Source organism: Castor canadensis, chromosome 8 (genome assembly GCF_047511655.1).
Source record: "Castor canadensis chromosome 8, mCasCan1.hap1v2, whole genome shotgun sequence".
Classification (NCBI taxonomy): domain Eukaryota; kingdom Metazoa; phylum Chordata; class Mammalia; order Rodentia; family Castoridae; genus Castor; species Castor canadensis.
Window position 1 is genome coordinate 30,844,708 of NC_133393.1, and position 22,908 is coordinate 30,867,615.

The window sequence follows — 22,908 nt, forward strand, 5'->3', positions numbered from 1 at the left end:
GATCTTGGATTTCTTTATTGAGTTTTTGTTTGGATGACCTATCTATTGATGATAATGGAGTGTTAAAGTCTCCCACAACCACTGTGTTGGCATTTATATATGCTTTTAGGTCTTTCAGGGTATGTTTGATGAAATTGGGTGCGTTGACATTGGGTGCGTACAGATTGATGATTATTATTTCCTTTTGGTCTATTTCCCCTTTTATTAGTATGGAATGTCCTTCTTTATCTCGTTTGATCAATGTAGGTTTGAAGTCTACTTTGTCAGAGATAAGTATTGCTACTCCTGCTTGTTTTCGGGGGCCATTGGCTTGGTAAATCTTCTTCCAGCCTTTCATCCTAAGCATATGCTTATTTCTGTCGGTGAGATGAGTCTCCTGTAAGCAACAAATTGTTGGATCTTCTTTTTTAATCCATTTTGTCAAACGGTGTCTTTTGATGGGTGAATTAAGTCCATTAACATTAAGTGTTAGTACTGATATGTAGTGATGATAGGTATGTGGTGATTCCTGCCATTTAGTTATCTTAGTTGTTTGAAGGTTTGATTGTGTGTACCTAACTTGATGTTACTCTCTACTGTCTTGCTTTTTCTTATCCTGTGGTTTGGTGCTGCCTGCCTTTTCATGGTTAAGTTGGGTGTCACTTTCTGTGTGCAGGATCCCTTGCAGAATCTTTTGTAATGGTGGCTTTGTGGTCACATATTGTTTTAGTTTCTGCTTATCATGGAAGACTTTTATTGCTCCATCTATTTTGAATGATAGCTTTGCTGGGTAGAGTATCCTGGGGTTGAAGTTATTTTCATTCAGTGCCTGGAAGATCTCACCCCACGCTCTTCTTGCTTTTAATGTTTCTGTTGAGAAGTCTGCTGTGATTTTGATGGGTTTACCTTTGTATGTTACTTGTTTTTTCTCTCTTACAGCCTTCAATATTCTTTCCTTAGTTTCTGAACTTGTTGTTTTAATGATGATATGGCGTGGAGTAGTTCTATTTTGATCTGGTCTGTTTGGTGTCCTGGAGGCCTCTTGCATTTGTATGGGAATATCTTTCTCTAGATTTGGGAAATTTTCCGTTATTATTTTGTTGAATATATTACGCATTCCCTTCGCTTGCACCTCTTCTCCTTCTTCGATGCCCATGATTCTCAAGTTTGGTCTTTTGATGGAGTCAGTGAGTTCTTGCATTTTCTTTTCACAGGTCTTGAGTTGTTTAATTAGTAGTTCTTCAGTTTTTCCTTTAATTACCATTTCGTCTTCAAGTTCTGAGATTCTGTCTTCTGTTTGTTCTATTCTGCTGGATTGGCCTTCCGTTTTGTTTTGCAGTTCTGTTTCGTTCTTTTTTCTGAGGTTTTCCATATCCTGGCTGTTTTCTTCTTTATTGTTGTCTATTTTTGTCCTGAGTTCATTTATCCATTTATTCATTGTGTTCTCTCTTTCACTTTGGTGTTTATACAGTGCTTCTATGGTTTCCTTTATTTCTTCTTTTGCTTTTTCAAATTCTCTATTTTTATTGTCTTGGAATTTCTTGAGTGTCTCCTGTACATTTTGGTTGACCCTATGCAGTATCATCTCTATAAAATTCTCATTGAGTACTTGTAGTATGTCTTCTTTTAAATTATTCTTGTAGGCTTCATTGGGTCCTTTGGCATAGTTTATCTTCATTTTGTTGGAGTCTGGCTCTGAGTTTCTGTTCTCTTCATTCCCCTCTGGTTCCTATACTAATTTTTTGCTGTGGGGAAACTGGTTTCCTTGTTTTTTCTGTCTTCCTGTCATTGTCCTTGGTGTTGTTACTGTCCCTGTACTGTGTGTAATTAAGTATTTTCTAGCTTGTAATAATAACAATGGTAATATTGAGAATGGAAGAGTGAGCTGAGATGGAAAGCAAGAAGTTAAAGAAAAGGGGAAAACAAATATACAGACAAGAGGGAGAAAGCAGAACAAGGTATCAGACAAGAGAGTTTCAAAGGTATAAACAGGGAGTGTTAGTGTACTAATCGACAGTAAGCTGAACAGACAATAGAGAGACAGAGAGAGGATTGAAAATCAAAGATAAAAAAAATAAAAAATAAGTATATGAAAGTAATATCTATTTATAAAATGAATTAAAATAAAATGGAAAATAGAAAATTAAAAAAACAAAAAAAACCAAAAAACCAAAAAACTTCCAAGTTTATATGCAATGCAATTTCAGTCTTAATAATTTGGATGTCCGTCTCAATCTCCAGTCCTGGAGTTGGTGCCTCAGATGTTGTTCTGTAATTGTCTCATCAAAGGGGATGCATAAAGTAGAACAAAACTACACTCACACACACACAGAAGAAAAAAAAAAAAAAAGCCCCACCAAGTGTCCCCAGTTCAAATGCAATACAGTTTCAGTAAGTTTTTCGGCTTGCAGGTGTAATTCGGTTGTTCTCTCATCAAAGGTAGGGAGAAAAAGAAAAAAAAGCGTCTGGAGACAGTTCTGAGAGTGGTATCTGCAACTGTGGCTTGCCTGCCTGCTGCTCTCAGCCTGTAGCTGGAGGCGTTATTTATGCAGATCTCTGGGGTGAGCTTAGCACTCACCTGGTCCCACAGGCTTTGTTTGCTCAGAGTTCTCCTGTGCGGGGGAGGGGGGCCTCTGCTACAGGCTTTTCCCTTTCCAAGCACTGGGAAAGGCGACACTGCCCCGCGTTGTCAGGCCTGCGTGTTTATTTACAGTTCACGTGGGAAGTGGGTCTTCCCTCCTCTCACAAGCGTCCCCGCTCCTGGTTGCTGGCGCGCCCCGCCCCCCGCTCCCGCCAGAGCCTCTCCGGCCTGCCCGGCTCGTTTATTTACAGTCCCGGGAAGGGTTCCCTTCCCCCAATCTTCAGCGTTCAGGGCGCCCCACCCTCTTTCCAGCGTGTCTTAACTGTTCTTATTGCTTAGTACTCAGTTTCTCTTTTTTTCCCGGGTGGAGGTCAGTCTGTCCAGGGGGCTATGCTGCTCTGGCCCAGGCTTGTCTGTGGGGCTACCGCGGTACCGCGAAGCTCACCTGGTCCAAGTCTTCCAAAGCCGTATGGGCGCCGGCCACTGGCGGCCCGGGGGCCTCCTCGGTTCTCCGTTTAACGTGAAGTGGAGATTCTCTGCACCGGCTGGAGGTGTGGAGGAGTCAAAGTTATGCCTTTTCTCGGTGATTATGCCTGCAAAGTGTGTCTCCAGCGTCTCTCCAAGATTTCACTATAGGAGGGTCGCTTTCTGCTTCCTACCTCTAGCCGCCATCTTGGAATTCTCCTCTCAAATGCTAATCTTTTCTGAAAACACCTTCACAGACTTACCTAGAAATAATGATTTTCCAGCTATATGGATTTCTCTTAACCCAGTCAAGTTCACACATAAAATTAACCATCATGAGCCAAGCTTAGTGGTTCATGCCTATTAGTCCAGCTACTCAGGAGGCGAGGGTAGGAGACTCTTGATCTGAGGCTGGCCCCAGGACAAAAGCTTGAGAACCTATCTGAAAAATAAACCAAAGCAAAAAGGGCTGGGAGCATGGCTTGAGTGGTAGAGTACTTGCCTAGCAATGCTCAAGGCCCTGAGTTCAAATCCAAGTAAGTAAAAAAAAATAATCACAGTGCTTATCAAAGACATCACAAAAGAGAAAAGGAGCACAGTGTTTCTGGGCTCACTCATTTTGGGAGCATTAACTAGTCCACAAAAAATATCTTTTTTTCTTTGAGGACTACCTCCACTGCCACTCACCATACAGCTCAACCCTCCACAGCTGATTTCATCAGTCTTATGACCACTGTTGGGCCAAGGAGACATTTCCTTCTCAGAATTGGGTTTGCAGACTTGAGAGGATCATATTTGATCTGGCGGTTGGTTAAAATGAGGTGGCCATTATGAAGTGGTCAGGTTTGGACATAGGTCCAGTGAATCAGAGGAAAACCAAGCCACAGAGAGAAAACAGAGCACAGGGCTGAGGGTGTAACTCAGGGGTAGAGCACTTGCCTAGCATGCATAAGGCCAGGGTTCAATCCCCAGGACTACAAAAAAAACATTCTAGGAGAACAAAGAGCATAGGAGCAGATTAATAGCTAATCATTAAGCACTGGCTGTACACCAGGCACTTTTTCCACATGGATGGACACAGTGGATCCTCACCAAATCCTATGAAGTAGAAACTAGAGTGACTCTCAGCCAAAGTGAAGGACACTCAGGCCTAAAGTGGTTTAGCAAGTCATTCAAGGTCACACAGCTTAAAAGAGTGCAGTCAGGAGTCAAGTCCCCTGGCGAAATCCCAGAGCTGAGTGCTACCCACAAGGCCAAGGGGCAGCTGAGCCCAGGTTAGACTTTGTGAGCTACAGAAGACCAGCCAGACTTGAACAGATTACTGTCTGCATTCCTGGTGGCTGTCACCCTCCTTCCTCAGATAATAGCTAAAACACTTGCCCTGTAATTTTAACAATTAGTGCCCCCCCCACTATTTTTGAATAGTACTGTGTTTTTTAATATCCATTTCCATTTGTTCATTGTTCAATAAGGAAGTGATTGACTTTTGTGTGTTAACCTTCTATCTTCCTCCCTGCTATAATTACTTACTAGTTCTAGAAAGTTTTTTTTGTCAGTTATTTCAGATTTTCTACATAGACTACCATGTGACTTGTGAATAAACACAATTTTATTTCTCTCATCCCACTCTGTATACCTTTTTTTCTTTTTTCTCCCCCCCCCCACTTAAAAATCAGTAAGAGGGTCAATATAGTGTAAATAATGTATACACATGTATGTAAATGAAAAAATGATACCTGTTGAAACTATTCCACAAATGGGGGTAGGGGAGAAAGGAGAATGATGGAGGAGGTGAATTCAAGTATGATGTATGATATATTATAAGAACTTTTATAAATGCCATAATGTACCCCCAGCACAACAATACAAAAAGAGGAAAATAAATAAACAAAATATTAAAAAGGAATTGTGGAAGAAGGTTACATTTAAATATATTGAATCCACACATTTCAGATAAAACATACATGCTTATTCCTTAAAAGTTTCAGCACAATACTCAGGGTTTTCTCCATAAGAAACAACCATGTGATATCTTCATCAATAAGCATTTTCTATGACTATAGGTTTATATTATTTGAACACATGTAAAATGTGTTTTAAATGTATTGGAATGACATAATTGATTGAGCCTGAAACTATATTTACATTAAGAATCCTGGAACTTTAAGCAAGTATTGAAACCTGAATGACCTGGGTGCATTGAACATCTACAATTAATTTTGATTTTGCATGTGTAGGTGATTAAAAATATTTAAATGTCATGCATTTCTATTAAGATTATTTTCATGTATAAAAATCAGTTTATATTAATAGTGAATTTCTACTGCTTGAAAGTAAAAGACTCTTAGCAAGAATATCTGTTCATGAAATGAGGAAGAAACTGAAATTTGTTTTCAGTATCAGTTCTTTCCAATTTTAAAAGTGCTTATTCCTAACCCTCTGACCCTAATTGAAGGCACAGGGGCTCAGAATAGGCTATGCCCAGGCAGGGTGATGGCAGCAGCTTCATGGCCTGTGACAACTCTGCTATAGTCACACCCATACTCCCAGGATGGAAAAGCCCCCCAGGAGAGATGAGCCTTTCAGGCATAGGTGACACAGTGAGGGAGCCCAGATTCTGAGAATTGCCCAAGAAATTATGGTTTGGGTTGTATTTAGATTAAGTCAAAGGAGCTTTATTTTCTTGCTACAGCTACAGAAAATCCACCCAAACTGTTCTCTAGAGACCCTGAATGATAAATAGAGTGGAGGGAAAGTGACATAAGGCTGATAACTTTGTTTAGACTTAAGTGATAAAGTTCCACTTCAGCCAATGGAACAAATATAATTTCCTATTACAAATACACATTATAACCTTTAATCGTCTATAAAATTAAACAGTTTATCTTAAAACTATTGAATATTAAAGGAAAGCTAGAATTGTGATTATAAGAAATATAGCATGTTTCAATATAGACATTTAAGCTTGAGTAAGATTCCCATCCCCTTTGACTAATTACTTTGTTTATAATATTCCTTAAATGTAATATATACATATTGAAGTATGTAGAAGTCTTGTATAGATAGTGAATGTATAATACTTGCTAAAATGTAAATATTTTTTTTCTTACTTATCTTTGATAGCAAAGAATTTTCAACAAAGCATTTAGATTTTTTTCAAGAATTTATAGCCAGACATGGTGGCTCATGTCTGTAATCTTCAGAGGCAGAAGAACTGAGAGTTGGAGGCCAGCCTGGGCTTCACAGTGAGACTCTATCTTGAAAAACAAGAAATAACAACAAAAAAAAATTTATGTGATAAATATGTGATCTTTTATATGAAAAATAATTGTTTATACTTCTAACACTAAGATCAAACAATTATGTATAAAATTGCTGATTTCTGGAGTTAAAGTTATAACATCAACTCCTTAACAGAAGATACCTCTAAATCATAGTATTGTTACAAAACAGAAAGAAAAAAGCTATGGTTCTGTCAAATGTCCTAACCTTAGATGGCAAAACTCTGGTGCAAATGTAATACTGTCTCTCTGGTACCCTAGCATAAGTCCCCAGACCATCACCCACACAGTCTTTCTTGTTGAGCCTGGATGTGACTCAGAATTCTCTGAAGTGCTGCACTCAGGAAGTCACTATTAACCTGCTGGTGTCGGCATCCTGTTTTCCATCTGCATCACTCTGTTTTTTGTTGAGAATTACATGATCTTCTGACTAATTTGTGCAAAAGGACAGTTGTGCTCAAGAGTTACTAACAGCCCTTAGATTTGGACATGATTTGAGAGTGTTTCCCAACTGTTCATGTGTTAAATTTCAATCCCCATTGTGAGATATTAAGACCATGGTGGGAAGTGATTACAAAATTAGATAAGATTATCAGGTTGGAGCCCCAGGATTCAATGGCATGAGAAGAGAAGAGAGGGAGGGAGAGAGAGAGAGAGAGGTGGAAAGACACACACAAACACTTCCTGTCTTTTGCCATGTCGTGTCCTGTGCTGCCTTGGGTCTCCATCAGCAAGAAGGCCATCACCAGATGCAGATCCTTGATCCTAGACCAGAACCATTGTTAGGAAAATGCCACACATCACACACAAAGGAGGCTCATGAGAGATATTTCATGTCCAAAGTTTAATAAGCAGGCTGGCTGGCCGAGAAGAAAATACGGTGTAGCAGCTTTTCTTGGCGAGTCTGGCCTTAAATAGCATTTGGGAAAAAGCAAGGGGTAGGGACGGACAAAGAGAGGTGGTAAGAGATAAGGGACAGTGGGGCTTTGTTCTGCAAGGGATGAGAACATTCTGCAGCTCAGGCTGCAGAATGGTGGCAAGGGACAGTTCTTATCATTCCCCCATTTTTTGTCTCATAATGATGAGGGTAGGGGCTGAGGATTAGGAATTGGGGTGAAGCATCAGTCTCTTTAGCTGCTTCCTGCTGGCAGGGAGCATTGTATGGGACAGGATCCTCAGGCTCCGGTGGTGTCCTGGATGGGGCCTTCACAGTTGTTTTTCCGGGCAGTTTTGGAGAGGTTGATATACCTGGAGGTACAACTGGTTACATTTTTGATTAGCAGTAGCAGACATGTAGTATGATACGAGGGAGGAAGCTTAAGAATAGGAGAGCAGGAACATAGGCATTAGGATGGGCATTGGCCAGGAGAATCACTGTGAAATGTTCTCTAGAGGATTTTAAGAGTCCATTCCTTAAGAGGTGCTGCCAATTGAGTTTGACAGCAGTGAGGGTGTTGTGAGAATGACCAGATGAGGGCTGGTCCATCAAAGTCCCAATGGAGAGGGTAGAAGATCTTTTAGGAGTAAAGATCCCCTGGTTTAACAGAAATCGTTATAGGGTGGGGCAGGATCTGGTCTGTATGCTCTTTGAAAAGTTCCCTGAGAAGATTAAGATAAGGCAGGTAGTCAGCCAGAGGAGCGGGGCTTGTTGGAGGCAAGTTTTCTAAGAGAAATGGGTGGCCATATATTATTTAAGACCCAAATAGGAATATTAGGAGGAGCATAAAAGGTGTCTGCTAAGGGACTTGCATACCTAGGGATCTAAAGTTTGTAAAATCCTGTAACTCCCAGGAAAGCTCTAAGTAGCTCTTATGGTATGGGGAAGTGGGAAACGGAGGATTGAGTTGATTTACTCGTGACTCAGGGAGTGAGTAAGAACACACCTAGGTAGGTGATCTGAGGGAGACATAATTGAGCCTTCTCCTTAGAGACTTTGTATTCCCAGAGGCCAGAAAGTTTTAAAAGGGACTCAGTTGCATTGCAGATGAGGGGCTCTGTGGCTCTGCATTGAAGAAGGGTGGCCTCTGGGTAGTGCCAATCTAATAAGTCTCTGGTTAGGGTCTGTTCCACAAAGATGAGGGCTGCCTTTAAATTCTTGTGGCAAGACTGACCAGGTTAGTTGTTATGAAGTGTTTGTGGGACCTTTAAAGGCAAATATAGGCTGACTGTCAGGATGCAGGTTAAATGGAACACTTTTGGATAAAAGAGAGATTTAGCTCATCATTTTACATAAATTGACACTTTCAACTCTGTAAATATTTGTACCATATTTAGATAAAGTCTAGGTATTGAACTCAGTTATAAGGTGGTCATTTAAGAGAGCGTTGCATGAGCAAATATATAAATGAACTCTGATTTAGTAGTACTTGGAGTTTGACAAGATCAATAGAAAACATAAATAATTTTTTGATAAAATCTTTTTCTGTAACTTTTTTTGTAGATGTTACTCAGAGAAGATCAATACTAAGATAACCTTGTTATTTTATAGGCATAGAGAACCTGATTTTCGTTTGACATGACCTTAAAAATCTTTCAGGCAACTCTTAGATTATACTCAAATTTAACTTTATTATGCATCGAAGCTTTTTATTATACATTTTTAAAACTTACTCAGATCTTTATATAACATACTAAACCCTTTGATGGCTTGTCTTTATCCCTCCTATTTGAAACAATCTTTAGGACAAACCCTTCTTTATTAGATCCTTTTTCATCTAAAAACATTTTTTCTTTAACTTTAAAAAAAATACATTTATTATCTATCTATATCTTTTTTAGTTGTTGACTTTGTAACTTGTATTTTAAAATTAACTTTTATAAGAATTTTAAATTTATTATAGGGGCTGAAGTAACTAACTAGCAGCCCTTGTTTTTTTTTAAGGAATTTATGATAGGCATAGGCCTCATCATCCCTCAGGCTTGAGGGGATATTGTTTTGGGTGTGGAAACTGTGAGGGATTTTTGAGTTTTATTTGAATAGGGAAGGCAGTTAAGGCTCACCCTACAGTTATGTCATCAGTTTACACTGTGGGATCTATTTGTTTCTGAAGGAGGGGGCAGCAGAGATAGCTGCTTGAAGGGAGGAGAATTTGAGCTTTTAGTTGAGATAATAAATCCCATCCCAGCAGTCACTGGAGTTTTAGGAACTATGAGGAAAGGGTGACAGAAGAGGAGGTCTCCCCAAGAGCAGGCCAGAGGCTGGGTAAATTAGCACTCTAGAGGCTGGCCAGATTTTCCCTGAATGATAACCTTGTCATTGGACTAGGGACTGGGAGAGAAAGATAAGACAGAGAAATGAGCTCCACTGTCTAGCTGGAAAATTATCTTTTTTTTTTCGTCATAATGGCTACCATGAGGCTCCTCAACATTGATGCCAAGCAGTGGAGCCTGGACAGGAGGCCGGGACCCATCAATCCATAGGAGGTGGCACCTCACCTTCCATCTGGAGATGGGGGCACTTAGACCTCCAGTGATTACCCTTGCAGAGAGGGCAGGGTCCTGGTTGGGGGCAGTACACCGGGCTCCAGGTCTCCCGGGCTGTCCCCCTTAAGCATTCTCTGCAGAAATGTCCCTCTTGTCCATAATGGTAGCAAACTCGAGATGTAGGCCCCAGTTGGGTGGGGGCAGCAATGAGGTCATATCTCTTATTTTTCTCTCTATTAGTAATGTCCCAGTTATAATATATAGATATGGCTAGTTGTATTAGTTGATCCAATGACTTTTTTCCTTCAGCCATATACTGAGTTTTTTACAAATATTAAGGGCTGACTGTTAGAAATTTATCTTTGAGGAGAACCTCTCTCACCTGTGACTCTGGGTCCATCATGGTATGTTTTCTGATAGCCTCCTTAAGATGTTGTAAAAAGGTAAGGGGATTTTTTTTTAGGGCATTGCTATAAAGCAAAGTTGTTATTTTACATTGACACCTGACACTCTGGAGAGCAGGTCTCTGAACTGTTCTGGCCTCAGTTTCCTCACTTGAAGAATGAGGGATCTGGTCTAGGTTAAACTACTTTCTTCCACAATGAGATGGTTGAAGTGGCATTAATACCATTTATCCTTTTTATCATTTTTTTAAAATTTAGTAATGTTGGGGAATTGAATCTGGGGCTTTGCACATGCTGGGCAGACATTTTCCCATTGAACTACTTCCTCAGCCCCAAGTATTTTTTTGTCTTTGGCTGTGCTGGATTTGAACTCAGGGCTTTATGCCTGCAAAGTGACACTCTACTGCTTGAGTTATATCATTAGTCCCTTTTAGTGTGGATCAGTTAAGGGGACTGTCTGTGACCCTGTAGGTAGGTGTATTTATTTCCTCATTTCTAGGTGTCACTAGTATTGGGGCTTATTGTAAATGGTAATCATTTTTAACCTGAGTGGCCTGGGTCAGAACCCATTGCATTTCTAATGAGACAAAAGTCTGGTCTAGTAGAAGCATAATAATATCCTTTTATGTCAATTGAAAGGTTTGGTTCACAGAGATAAAGGCTTGAATGTATTTGTCTGGGCATCAGTATAGCTGTCCAGATGTTTTTAAATTTTCCTTAGATCTGATAGCTGGAAGGGGACATAGATTGACCCTCTTTTTACCATTACCTGTTGAAGGGGGAAGTACCCATTAGGAGGTTCTGGATATTAGGGTGGCTTAGAAGGTAGAAATTTGTATAGGGGACCTTAGTTTACTTTTTTTACTTTTATAGAAAACATCTAATTGGAGTATGGTATTGTAATTTAAGGAACCCTGTGAAGGCCACTTCTCTTGGTCACCCAAGGCATATTGAGGCCAGGCCTCAGTACAAAGCTTTTAATATCTACAAGCCAAAAGACTGGAAGGTGCAGATCCCATCTAGAAAGAATAAAACATTAGGATCCTGCCTTTTAGCTAACAGCAGGCAGCTTCTTTAATAAAGGTTATTTTTTAAATAAAGGAATAAATCATGTGTAAAGTTAGAGAAGGGCATTCAAAGGGCATTTTGGGCCAATAATAGTATCATATGGGACAACTAGTGTTAATATTTGGAGGGAAAAATTTATATTGAGGCCAAAAGTATAGAAAATTTTAAATGAGAAGTTAGAGACCACATTAATGTGTTATTTTTGGGACTATAACCTTGAGCTAACAATTGGTTTATAAGGGCTGGGTCTGGTGCCCCAAGGTTCACACCTTGGGGTGACTTGGGACTAGGAGTAGGTGTATGCAAGGCACCAGTGCTCTCCACACACACTCAGGACAAGCGAGCCTGTCTGCCTAGGCCTGATCCTGCGGCCTGTTGCCCCTCCCCCCTTCCTGTGTACTCAGCACCCGTTTATTCTAGGGGAAGTGGCAGCGGGCCGTAGCCATCAGCATGTGTGGCTGGCAGCCCAAGATGTGCTGGGTCTGCTCTATGGATTTTCTTAGCTATGGCAGGCGTTTTTTGCTGTGTCCAGGAGCTGGCATCCTGTGCACGAGTATGCCTATTTATTTTCCCTCTTCCCCTTGTGGGAGCGGAGTTAGGGCATAAGCATGGCAGCCAAAGTTTTGTAAGTGTTTTTGTAAACCAGCTGATTTAAAGTTACTTTAGATTGAGAGGCCTGGCAAACTAGTTGGAATAACTTAAGTCATAAGGTACCATGCTACAGGGTTTTTCATGGGAGGCAGGGTCCCAGTAAGCCCAGGGAGGGGAAGGCAGACAGAGACAAAGGACATGTGGTGAGACCATGGAGGAGGCAGAAAAGGTGTGCTGACATCTTAGGTAAGGGAGGGGAAGGCAGAGCCTGGAGGCAGGACACACACCTGAGGGATTAGCCATCACCTGTGTCTCTAGGTTGCTCCCATTGACTGGTACTGGAACATTTTCAGCAACATGAAACCTCCATTCTCCAATTGCTGTCTTAGGAAAAAGGGACATTAGACAGGAGGGGAGGAAAGAGAAGCAGTAGTCAGATACCATAATCAAATAGGACTCCACCAATGTAGCATGAGGCGTACCAAATAAACCTGGGGCTTGGTCTTAGTCATTGGGAGGGAGCATGAGCTCTCCCAGAGCTGGAATCGCCTTGAGTCCAGAGTTGGCAAGGAGTGGCTTGCTTAACTCCATGATGGGGAAAGTCCTTCAGGAAGATAGGAAGAGACGAGCAGTGTGAGCAGCACAAGAAATCTGCTTACATGGGGAAGGAGGAGGTTTGGAAGAGGATTTGGTTTGTTGGCAGGGTCGAAGGAAGGGAATGTTTTAGAGTCAGGGATGTTAATTGGGTTTTTTATGGCCAGAAGGACTTGGGCAGAGGAGCAAGAGGTGCAGAGAGAAGGCTTAGAGTGAAGATAAGAGAAGGCCTGGACATAGGGAATCTCCTTTCATTTTCCAGTGTGTTCACAGAAGGTGTAGAGATCCCCGAGAATGTTAGGGTCGAGTGTGCCATCAAGTGGCCATTTTGAGTCATTGTCCAGTTGGTATTGTGGCCAAGCCTGATTGGAAAAAAAAATGAGTTTTTTTGCCTTTAGATCAGGCAGAGAAACGTAGGGGCTCGAGGTTGACCAATAGACAGCCCAGAGGAGTGTCTGAGGGAATTTTGGAAGGCCCAGCCCCCATGATGAGACCCAGTCTGAGGAAGAATATGGTGGGTGTCCCCGAGATATTGCTTTTCTGGATGAAACAGAAAAGTGGAGGACCTCAAGGGAACGTCTTCACTAAGAGAATCGTCCATGCCTCAGGAACTCAGTTCCTGAGCCGATGTGAGTTGGGACCTAGTACTAGGATTTCAACCAACTGAGAGAGAGAGAGAGAGAGAGAGAGAGAGAGAGAGACAGAGAGAGAGAGAGCACCACGACTCATGACCTGAGGGAACTCACCAAGGGAGGACTGAGGAAATCAACCAGTGGTGGGCAAGTAATGGGAGTACACTGGCCTTGAGGAGGTTCCCTGTGAGCGAGAGTGGCAATGGTGGCACTAGTCTGGGATCAGGGGTCCCAGCAAAGCAGCTCAAATACCAGTAAGTTTATCCAGGCTTAAGGAAGGCAGCTCCCATCTACGTGGCTTTGACAGGCCCCCCCTATATAGGGGATGTATGCCTTGTGGCTAAAGTATGGTTGGGAGTGCAACATATATCGGGAGGGCCTGACTTTACTAATTGGGAGAGCAAGATCGATGCCGGAAGCTTACCTGTTCCCAGCCAATGCACCAAAATGTTAGGAAAACGCTGCACACCACACACAAAGGAGGCTCACACGAGGTATCTCGTGTCCAAAGTTTAATAAGCAGGCTGGCTGGCCAAGAAAAAATGGCGCAGCAGCTTTTCTTGGCAAGTCTGGCCTTAAATAGCATTTGGGAGAAAGCAAGGGCTAGGGATGGACAAAGAGAGGTGGCAAGAGATAAGGGACAGTGGGCTTTATTCTGCAAGGGATGAGACCAGCTGCGGCTCAGACTGTAGAATGGTGGCAAGGGGCAGTTCTTATCAACCATGAGCCAAAATAAACCTCTTTGCTTTGTAAAGTTACTTAGTGCTTAGCTTTAGGTATTTCACTATAGTAACAAAATGGACTAAAAATCACTGGGAGGGCTGAAGGTACCCTACCTATCCAGAACTTCTCAAAAATAACTGGCCTGCTAAGGGAACTGTTGTCCCAGGGCCCCAGAAACAGTACTCTGCCATCTTGATCAGGAAGCTGCTGAGTCCATATGCTGCCAAAGTGCTTGTCAACAAGACCAACAACTTGTTTTGCTCACTTGAACCTTCCAAGACTCATATCACTGTGCTTGCTTGGCACATGCTGTCACAGGAGGAGCTCTCGCTGCAGCAAGTCTACAGACTGATCCTTCCCCAGGACAGAGCAGGAAGCCACACCAGCAGAAGGAACAGTATTGAGCGAGACAATATGCAGTTGTTCCTTACGATCTCTTGATGATCTATGGCATTAGGTACAGGAGGAAAGCACGTGATAATTGAAAAGGACTGCACACTATAAAAATTGGAATTTGGGGATCAGGAATGTGGCTTAAGTGGTAGAGCGCCTGCCTAGCAAGCACAAGGCCTGGAGTTCAAACCCCAGTGCTGCCAAGAAAAAAAAAATTGGAATTTGGCAGTGTTCATTCAGTACTGTCCAGGAAAGAAGATACTCTAGACCAAAATGTCCAGTCCTCTCTACAAGTGAACTCTAAAAAGAGCAGAGAGTAACCTTGGACCATTCTAACTTAATGTAAAATGATCAACAATCCTGGTTTAGCCTGGATTAGCCAGGACTGAGGGTTTTCTCAGACTTTCAGCAAGAAAACTAGGGACATCTTGCGCAAACCAGCAGGAGTTATTATCCTGACTCAATGTCAGTAACCATTAGCATCAGTCAACTATTCACTTGGCTCAGATTCTACTCTCTCCAAGCAAATTTCAGATTATAATTTGGTTTTCCAGGTATGTAAGGGACAATGCCCCCAAAACACTTAGCACAAAAATTCTGGCATAGAGTAAGTACTCAAATGCCTGCATTTTTGAATTTTAAAAGTTTACTTCATTTTAAAATGTACACCCAAATATTTAATTTTTCTTGGCAGTTTTTCTCCCTCCTTAAATATCAACATATTTTCTTTCTGATATTTGTGCATCCAATGTTTTCTATCTGTTGAGATTTTACTTAGTGTGAGGTAGTTCCCAGAGACAGGTCATTTCTTAGTACCTCGGTTCTTAAATATGCTTGGTACCTCATCACCACAGTGGAGAGCAGGCTGACTCCATTACGGCCATCTTCCTCTCTCCAGGCTCTGTGTGGCAGCTACTGTTCTCTTGCTTTGATTCTTTGGCATTGTAGTACCATGTTGTATAAAGGGGTATCTTTCATACTTCTATGTCAAGCTGGCAGTGGTGAAGCGAGGAGGCAAAAGAACTATGGAGTCCTGAAGTAGAACCCCTAAGTGGTGAGGAAGGCCATAGATGCCAGACCAAGCTTTCCTTCCCTTACTGCAATTAGAAGGGCTTGTTTTTCCTTCACTGTGGCTGTCTTTTCAGTCTGTACTCTCTGTTCCTGCCTTCCCTCCTTCTTTTACCACATTCAGAGTGTACCTGCCATTTCCCTCACAGCCTTTCCTCATTGCTATCTCTGGCCTACAAAACCTTTCCTTGCTCCTTTCCACCCCTGATGTGTTGCTTATCTTTCAAGGCATAGCTCCAATACCACCTCCCCAAGCTTGTGGTAATTTCCCTCACGTCAAGACTGGTTCTCTGCCTTCTCTTCTCCCAGACAACTTAATATCTTTGCTGTAATACCAGCTATACTAGGTCTCATGATACAGTGGTTTTTGCTTCTGTCTGCCTTCCCTACTGGGATTTAAGCTCTCCAAGGTAAACCAATGTTTATTCATCTTTGTATATTCAGAGCCTTTTAAAAAAATGAACTGGAAAGGAAGAAACCTTCTGGGCTACATGGACAACTTTCTTCCAGCTGACTGGACAAAGTCCCAGGAGTCCAGAACTCTTGTCAGACACATCTCCCTTCCTGCGCTTCCTCCCTCACCCTAAAAATGCACCAGAAGACATGTCATTCTAATCAGATAAAATGTCCCATGAGAGCAAGCTGCATGAAACTTCAGAATCTCTAAAGAGATGGTCCTTGTTATGCTGCTTGCTCACACACAAAATGAGTGTTTAAGACATTGCTGGAAAACACGTAGATTCTATAACTGAGAAGCCTGATTTGCAATGGCTTGTGACTATGGAAGGAGCCCTGAGCTATGACTCAGAACAACTGCTAATGTTGCCTCAGGGATGAACTAGTTTTGTGAATGTTGGCAAGACATTAATCTTTTTTGAGTCTCTGCTTCCTCTTCCGTGAAATGAAAGTATCGGGCAGTGACATCTGAGCTCTCTGGATTTGCAGTTCTGGGAGGTTTTGATTCGATACTTTACTTATAGGTAAAAGGAACAGAACCTGCCTTTGAATCATGGGGTCTTTCACCTCCTTGTCTTCTACCGAGGCTGGGAGTGATCCCAATTCAATGGCATTAGGTCAAAGAAAATTTCCAAAAGTGAGTATAAGAAGAAAATATTTCTCTTCTACATCTTGATATATCTCCATAGAAAGCTTACCACATAAAGGTTACACAGATCACTGCTCTAAAATTTCCTTCTGTCCAAATCCAGGCTGTTCTAACGTGCTGATGGAGTCCATAGAGAAAACTGACCTTGTCCTTGTCTCTATTATGACAAGCAATGTCAACTCCACTCCACTGATGTCAAGTGGTCTTTATTTCCATAATAAACTGGTCTAAAATTTTAAAATATTTGTGCTCTTAATCCCAGAAGAAAATCAAACTCTACAGTGAGACCTTACAATGATCGTAAAGTTAGCTGTCTCTTTGGACAGAGCTTGGGTGGCCAAATTAATAAGCTCACAATCGGCTGCCATCATAATCATCCCTACATCTGTTTTTCTGAACATTGTCTGGGTTTCTAACTTCTGAAGCTTAATATCAACTCATGGGCACTTCCCTTTATGCCTGGTATCATGAATCACTCAAGCTCATTTTCAGGATAGCTCCTTTTAACTCTCGTGAAAAATCAATCACAGGTCAACATCTTAACTTCTTGTCTCCTTTTTTTTCCAACCTTGCAGGAATGATTAAAAAACTTGGATTTTATTCTGAGAATAATATATGCTACAGAAAGGTTTTATGTGGTTGTTGGCATATGGTTAGATCTGTGTTTCAAAAGGCCACTCTGTAAATACAAAATGGGTTGAGGCAGGTGGCAAAAATGGACACGAGGACACTAAGTAGGCTGATAAGCTAATGACAGTGATGAGTAAGGGTAGTCTGGGCCAGGACTTGTGACTGTGGGGACGGCTAGAGAGAAGTGCCTGGAGGTAACTAGGATACAAAATCAACTAGACTGTTTGATGGCCCAGAGGTCAAGGTCACAGGGAGACCCACCTGGGGTCTCCAGTAGGAGTAGCCAGTAGGAAATGGACTGTTCACTGAGACAAGAAATGCTGGTGTTTGGGTGGAGGAAGAGAAGGAAGGAGAGCAAGCAGTTAAGGGCTGCTCCTGACTAGAGGAGGACAGACAAAAGCACACACTGGCCTCTCTCTTTAGCCTCCTATCCTCTTTCACAGCCCAACCCAAAATCGTCTCTGCTCCACATAAAGCATCAGCCAAAAGTGTCCCAGGCCTGAAAACAAAACAAACAGCAACAACAATAACAAAAGTGAGGTCCTAACTCATCCAGTGGAAAAAACACTGTATTAAGGTTAAGAACAAAGTGAAGTAAAACTTGGCCCTAGTCCATCAACCTGCTGTGTGAACTTAGATGTGACTCCTAATTTGAGTTTCAGTTTCATTTTCTAAAATGAAACATTTGAACATGATGTTGTCTATGGTAATTCTCTAGCAGTTGTCCAATTTTCTCATTCGTTATTATTCAATAATTGCCATTGTCAAAGCTACATAGTACATATTTTAAAAACAGAATGTTACTGCCAAATTTAAGAAGCATCAAATACATAGAGTACACAGTTATGCTGCAATATTTTTTAAACTTAATTTGAAGAGTTAGTATAGGTTATGGTTAAATATATGGGTTCTCAAGTCAGATTATTTAAGTTTAAATTCCATCTCAGCCACTTGCTAGATGTTGTGACTATGGCAAGTTGCTAAACTTCTCTGTACCTCAGTTTTGCCATCTACAGAATGGGCACAGGCACATTATATGACAGTTATATGAGCTAACATATGTAACATATTATATTGACAGATCACTATCATTTAGAATAACTACTCTTTAACTTCCACTTGTCTATCAGCAAATGTAATAATTAATAACTTAATAATGTGGAAGAAATGAAACAAAATCATTGACCTACATAAAACTTGCAACACATAGCCTATCCCTTCCTAGGTGAATGAGTGTCGATGGCTAGTCATACCTAGCACCTGTTTCCAAATCCTTTTCCAATTTCCAAAGAGTAAGTTGTATCCTTAATGTTCTTTTCTTCATATTGGTGACAGGAGAGAAATGAATCAGGTTCCGAGCTATCGTTTTCCTCCTGGTGTCTGACAAGCTTTTATTTCACAGTAATGCTACGGTTTCCATGGTGTCTTTCTTTACAAGTCCTGCAACACGCCTTGGCCCAGCAGTTTCCACTCTCCACTGTGTAACTGAAGGTCTGTTTCTCCCCAGGGTGGTTTTCAAGCGGGAGCAGCCATACTGAAGTTCTTTCTCCTGAGTTCAACATCTGACTTCCATTTATTGCAGGAGAGTTGGAAGAAAGGATAACATAATTAAGACTTTTCCCATCCATATTGTTTTTAACAGATCACTCCTAGCAGATTCTATGTGTTTCCCCCACGAAATTCCATAACTTATGAAAATTTAATAACAACACAGGCTCAGAGAAGAGTAAAAATGAACATTCTACATCTAACATGGATGAAAATTTTCCTTGGGAGAATAGCACTCCACAAGACAATTTATTTCAGGCATTTATGGGGGTGTACCTGATGAAAGAGAAGATAAAATACAGCAATTCACAAAAGGGACCTTAGGATTTGAACCCAGACCCTGCAGCATTGCCAAATCTGACCGGAAAGAACAAGAACAACTGTCCAAGTGGGGGTGCAGTCCTATGCTCTTGTTTGATGCCCCATTCCCCAGTCCTTCTGTGATTATAATGAGGAAACTGGAAGATTAGTATTTGAATTCACAAGAGAAGAGGAAACGCTAAGTTTTCAATGGCTTCTCATTTAGCCCCAACTGTACTCACTCCTCCGGCCTGTTGTTTTCACCCATTTTGTACATAAGGAACATGGGTAACGCATGCAGCAAAGGTTTTAGGAAATGTGTGACTTAATGAAAAGGAAAGAAAGTCTGATATTAACTGCAAAAAAAAGCTTGATTTTGTATCACATTCTTCATGTTCAAGTTCACTGCAAACATAAGACTTCCAAGAGCCAAAAAGTGATAGCAACAGAGCACATAGCACTCTGACAGGGTCCTTGTGATTTCCCTCCATCTCAACTTTGCCTAGGTGCAGCTACTTGACTTGGTTTATGTTAAGTGCCCTTAAGAGTCAAAAAGTGTGGCAATGAAGAGCTGTGGAAATCAGAAGCCAAGGAGACTGCTGGAGCAAGGTCCATTCCAGGTCTCCCAAGCATAAATGTCTTATGCTGCATTTGCCATTCTAGGGAACTTGCTTGTTTGCAATAGTTGAGAAGAGTTCATTGGGCATCCTACGTGGATTTTGCTCCAATGTTTTTCTCTGTTGTACATCCAATAGAGATTTTTGGCTCCAAAAATGAAGCTTGGGGAGTAGGGATATTGTGAAGGACCCAGGTGTGGGAACAATTGTCTAGGCATGTCACTACAGTTGTTATAAAGGCTCAGAGTGTTGTCAAAAACAACCTGGAAATAGATGCAAGTTACATACACAGCCTCTAGGACTTGGAAAAGGCAAACAGCAGATCTTTCCCTGTACCCTCCAGAAAACCAGCTCTGCCAATACCATAATTTCGGCCACAAGTGACTCATTCTAAGATGATAAATCTGTGTTGTTTTAAACCATTAAATTATAGTGGTTTGTTATAGAGGCAAAAGGAGATGAATCCACCAGACTCTTGATATAAGATATAAGATATCTCAGACCCCTCCATTTTGCAGATAAGAAAACAAGAGTATTTGTCAATGTTCATAAAGTCACATGAACAGTTAATGTTGTTTGCTCATGACAAGCAACAATTCCTCTAAGCTAGCATAATTCTTATCCCTCAGCACATATTAACTCAGGAAATCACCAGCATAACCCTAAGGTGGCAGCTCTCATTCCTATCCTCTTTTTATACATGAAAACTGAGACACAGTGATGTGAAGGTTGTGCAGTAACAAGTAGGCTGCTAAGAGTTTGCACAAGGCATTTCAGCCCGGCACTGTACTGTCTTGCCTGTGAGGCACAGTGCTAGCTAGACCTCCTGGGAGCCCATCTAAAAAGTTATTTGACTTCATTTCATCTTGACAGTTCTGACATCTGTAGATTATTCCCATTTTAAGAGGAAGAAAACATGATATAGAGACTAAGTGATGTGCCTAGAGTACATCTGGCCAGTTACAAATATTAGACTCCCATCTTTCATCTCTCCCACTTCCTCTGTTTGTGCACCATAAGACACACTAGGTAGATGACAGAGTTTCTGCCTTTGACAAGCTTATGGATTAGTTTGGATTAAATTTGGCAACTTGAGTGATACTTTTTCCAGTTCCAACCTCAGACTATTTGTGAGGCCTTGAGCAATCACTTTTTGTCTCTGGAGCAAGGTGACATTGCATAGAGGAAGAGCTTGGAACAAGGAAAGCAACCAATACACTAAGCTTCTGCTCCAGGGGCAGGTCTAGAATGTCTATGTGAGAGGGGCTTCAGTACAACATCTGTTTGGAAGAAGGGGCAGCATCTCAGGGTCGTGTATTAAAGTTGTGTGTTTGTGGCCAATAAAATGAACTTAGAGTGTGAGTTTACTTAGGGAGGCTTGGAAAGGAGCTGATGGAGATATTCCCAGTGTGTGTGAGATAGACTAAGTTGCCCCAAGCTTCCCCTTGATGCCACCAGCTCCCCATGTAAACCACTGTACATGGCAGTTGGAGAAGAGGGATATACACTTCTTACTACCAAGCTTACTCATTATTCATATGTGCACATTAAAACAAATCAGAGCATAAACAAAGCTTAACTAATGTGGGTCATCCAGAATGGGACATGTACATGAAAGCCACAGGTCATGGTCAGCCCCATCTCCATGGCTGCAGACTTTCAAGTATGAATGGGTAACTGAGGCACAAGAGTGATCTTAGATGGGGAGAAAAAGATGCGCCAGCTAGGCGCCCAATCCTAGCTACTTTGGAGGCTAAGATCAGGAGTATCAAGCTTCTAGGCCAGTCTGGGCAAAAAAAATTTGTGAGATCCTATCCCAGTGGGAAAAAACCTGGGGCTCTGGCACAAGCCTGTCATCCAGCCAACAAGGGAAACTAAAATAGAAGAATTGTGGTCCATGCTGGCCTGTGCAAAAAGTCAGAACCTATTTCCAAAATAACCAGTGCAAAAAGTCTGGAGGCATGGCTCAACCTGTGGAGCACCTGCTTGGCAAATCCTCCAAAAAAGAAAGAAAGAAAAAAAAAAAAGATGAGCAAGAAGATTCAGATATCTGTATTTGAAGACAGTGCCTGGAACAGCTCGACTGGTATAAAGGACTCACATACATGTAGAAAATCACTGGTTTGCATTCTCTTAATCATTTCTTTGTTCATTCATTCAGTAAGTGTTTCTTGTTCATCTTCCAAGTGCTAGGCACTATTCTAGATGCGAGGGACCCGACAGTAAGTAAGTCTCACGTCCTAAGATGTGAGGTTGGTGCCCCTTGGGGCTCCAGCAGCCCTGGCCTGTGATCTGGCTGCAGAGCCCTGCTCCTCATCCCTGCCTGTGGAGAGGGATTCCCATTTCAGGCCGGCCCTGCACGGAAACGCACCTGCCCTCCCGCAGCGCCTGTGCAGCTCCTTGACTCACTGGCAGACACAGGAGCCTGGTGATCTCCTCTGCTCGAATAAATTACCGCCCCATCATCTTCATGCATAAAACATGGCACAGGAGGCCGAGAGAGACTCAGCCTGGCCAGCTCAGCGGGGCAGCTGCCTTCACGCCAATCAGGAGTTAGGGGAAGGAAAGGAAAAGCAAGCTGCAAGATAAAAGAAGTCAACGGAAACCTCAGATATAGAAAAAAAAAAAAAAAACAAAAGAGAAAAGTGTGGCTTTTTTTTTTTTGTTTTTAATCGTTTCAATTCTCATGCATCTGGACTTGACTTCCGGGATTGTTGCAAGACCCTTTTGTTGCCCTGTCATGACAAGGTCCTAGGCCGCTGTCTTCGGGACCATGGTGTTACCTTCACGATTACACTGGATCCGAAACAGGCCATGGAGGGACAGGATCCGGAGGCGGCGGCTCAACCGTGAGTGTCCCCAAGGGTGTCCCCACACCCCCTCCTCCACTGCCTTTGTTCCTTCTCCACACTTCTTCCATAAGCACTCTCATTTCTTACCCAATATTCCCCCTCCCTCCTCTCTCCACTTTGCTACTCACTGTCTTCCAATGGACTCATTTTTCATCCACCCTTCTCTCCCCGTTTGCTTTCTGCAGTCCCATCCTAGTCAGAAGTAACTAGATACGCTTTGTTCAAAGTGGCAGACAGGAGAGGGCCTCTTTATTTCTCCTTCTAGATGGAAAACACAAATAAATAGTTACATTGATGCAGGTGTCCTGTGAATTGGAACTTTGGTGGATTACAGGGAGAAAATATAGAATTCCTGAATTAAACGGGTGTAGCTGGAATGTGGTGAAATTCAAGGATCAGAGTCAGTTTTGTTCTTTTATTTTATTTATTTGTTTAGTTAGTTATTAGCTTTGTTCTTTTTAAAGGGCCCATTTATATGTTTCTTAAATGATCAAACTCATATTAAGTTTCCTCTTGAGTCGACAAGAACTCTGACTCAATGGAGATTTTTAGCATTGAAAAAATCTGAGAAAAAGCATTCCGAATTTATGCCAAGTCCATCGCCCATCAGCAAGTAATAAATTAGTATGTTGCTGGAGAGTTTTATTTATCTCC

At 41.8% G+C, this 22,908-nt stretch overlaps 1 protein-coding gene across 2 annotated transcripts in view; it reads left to right on the forward strand.

The window, feature by feature from the left end:
• Positions 1-22,058: 22,058 nt before the first annotated feature.
• Ripor2 (RHO family interacting cell polarization regulator 2) overlaps positions 22,059-22,908 on the forward strand; it is a 219,050-nt gene continuing 218,200 nt past the window's right edge. Inside the window, exon 1 of one of the 2 annotated variants that reach the window (XM_074082768.1) lies at positions 22,059-22,251. In XM_074082768.1, the coding sequence (XP_073938869.1) occupies positions 22,176-22,251 (76 nt within the window). In that variant the 5' untranslated portion in view covers positions 22,059-22,175. The remainder of the gene's footprint in view (positions 22,252-22,908) is intronic. The other variant, XM_074082762.1, reaches the window with a different exon arrangement.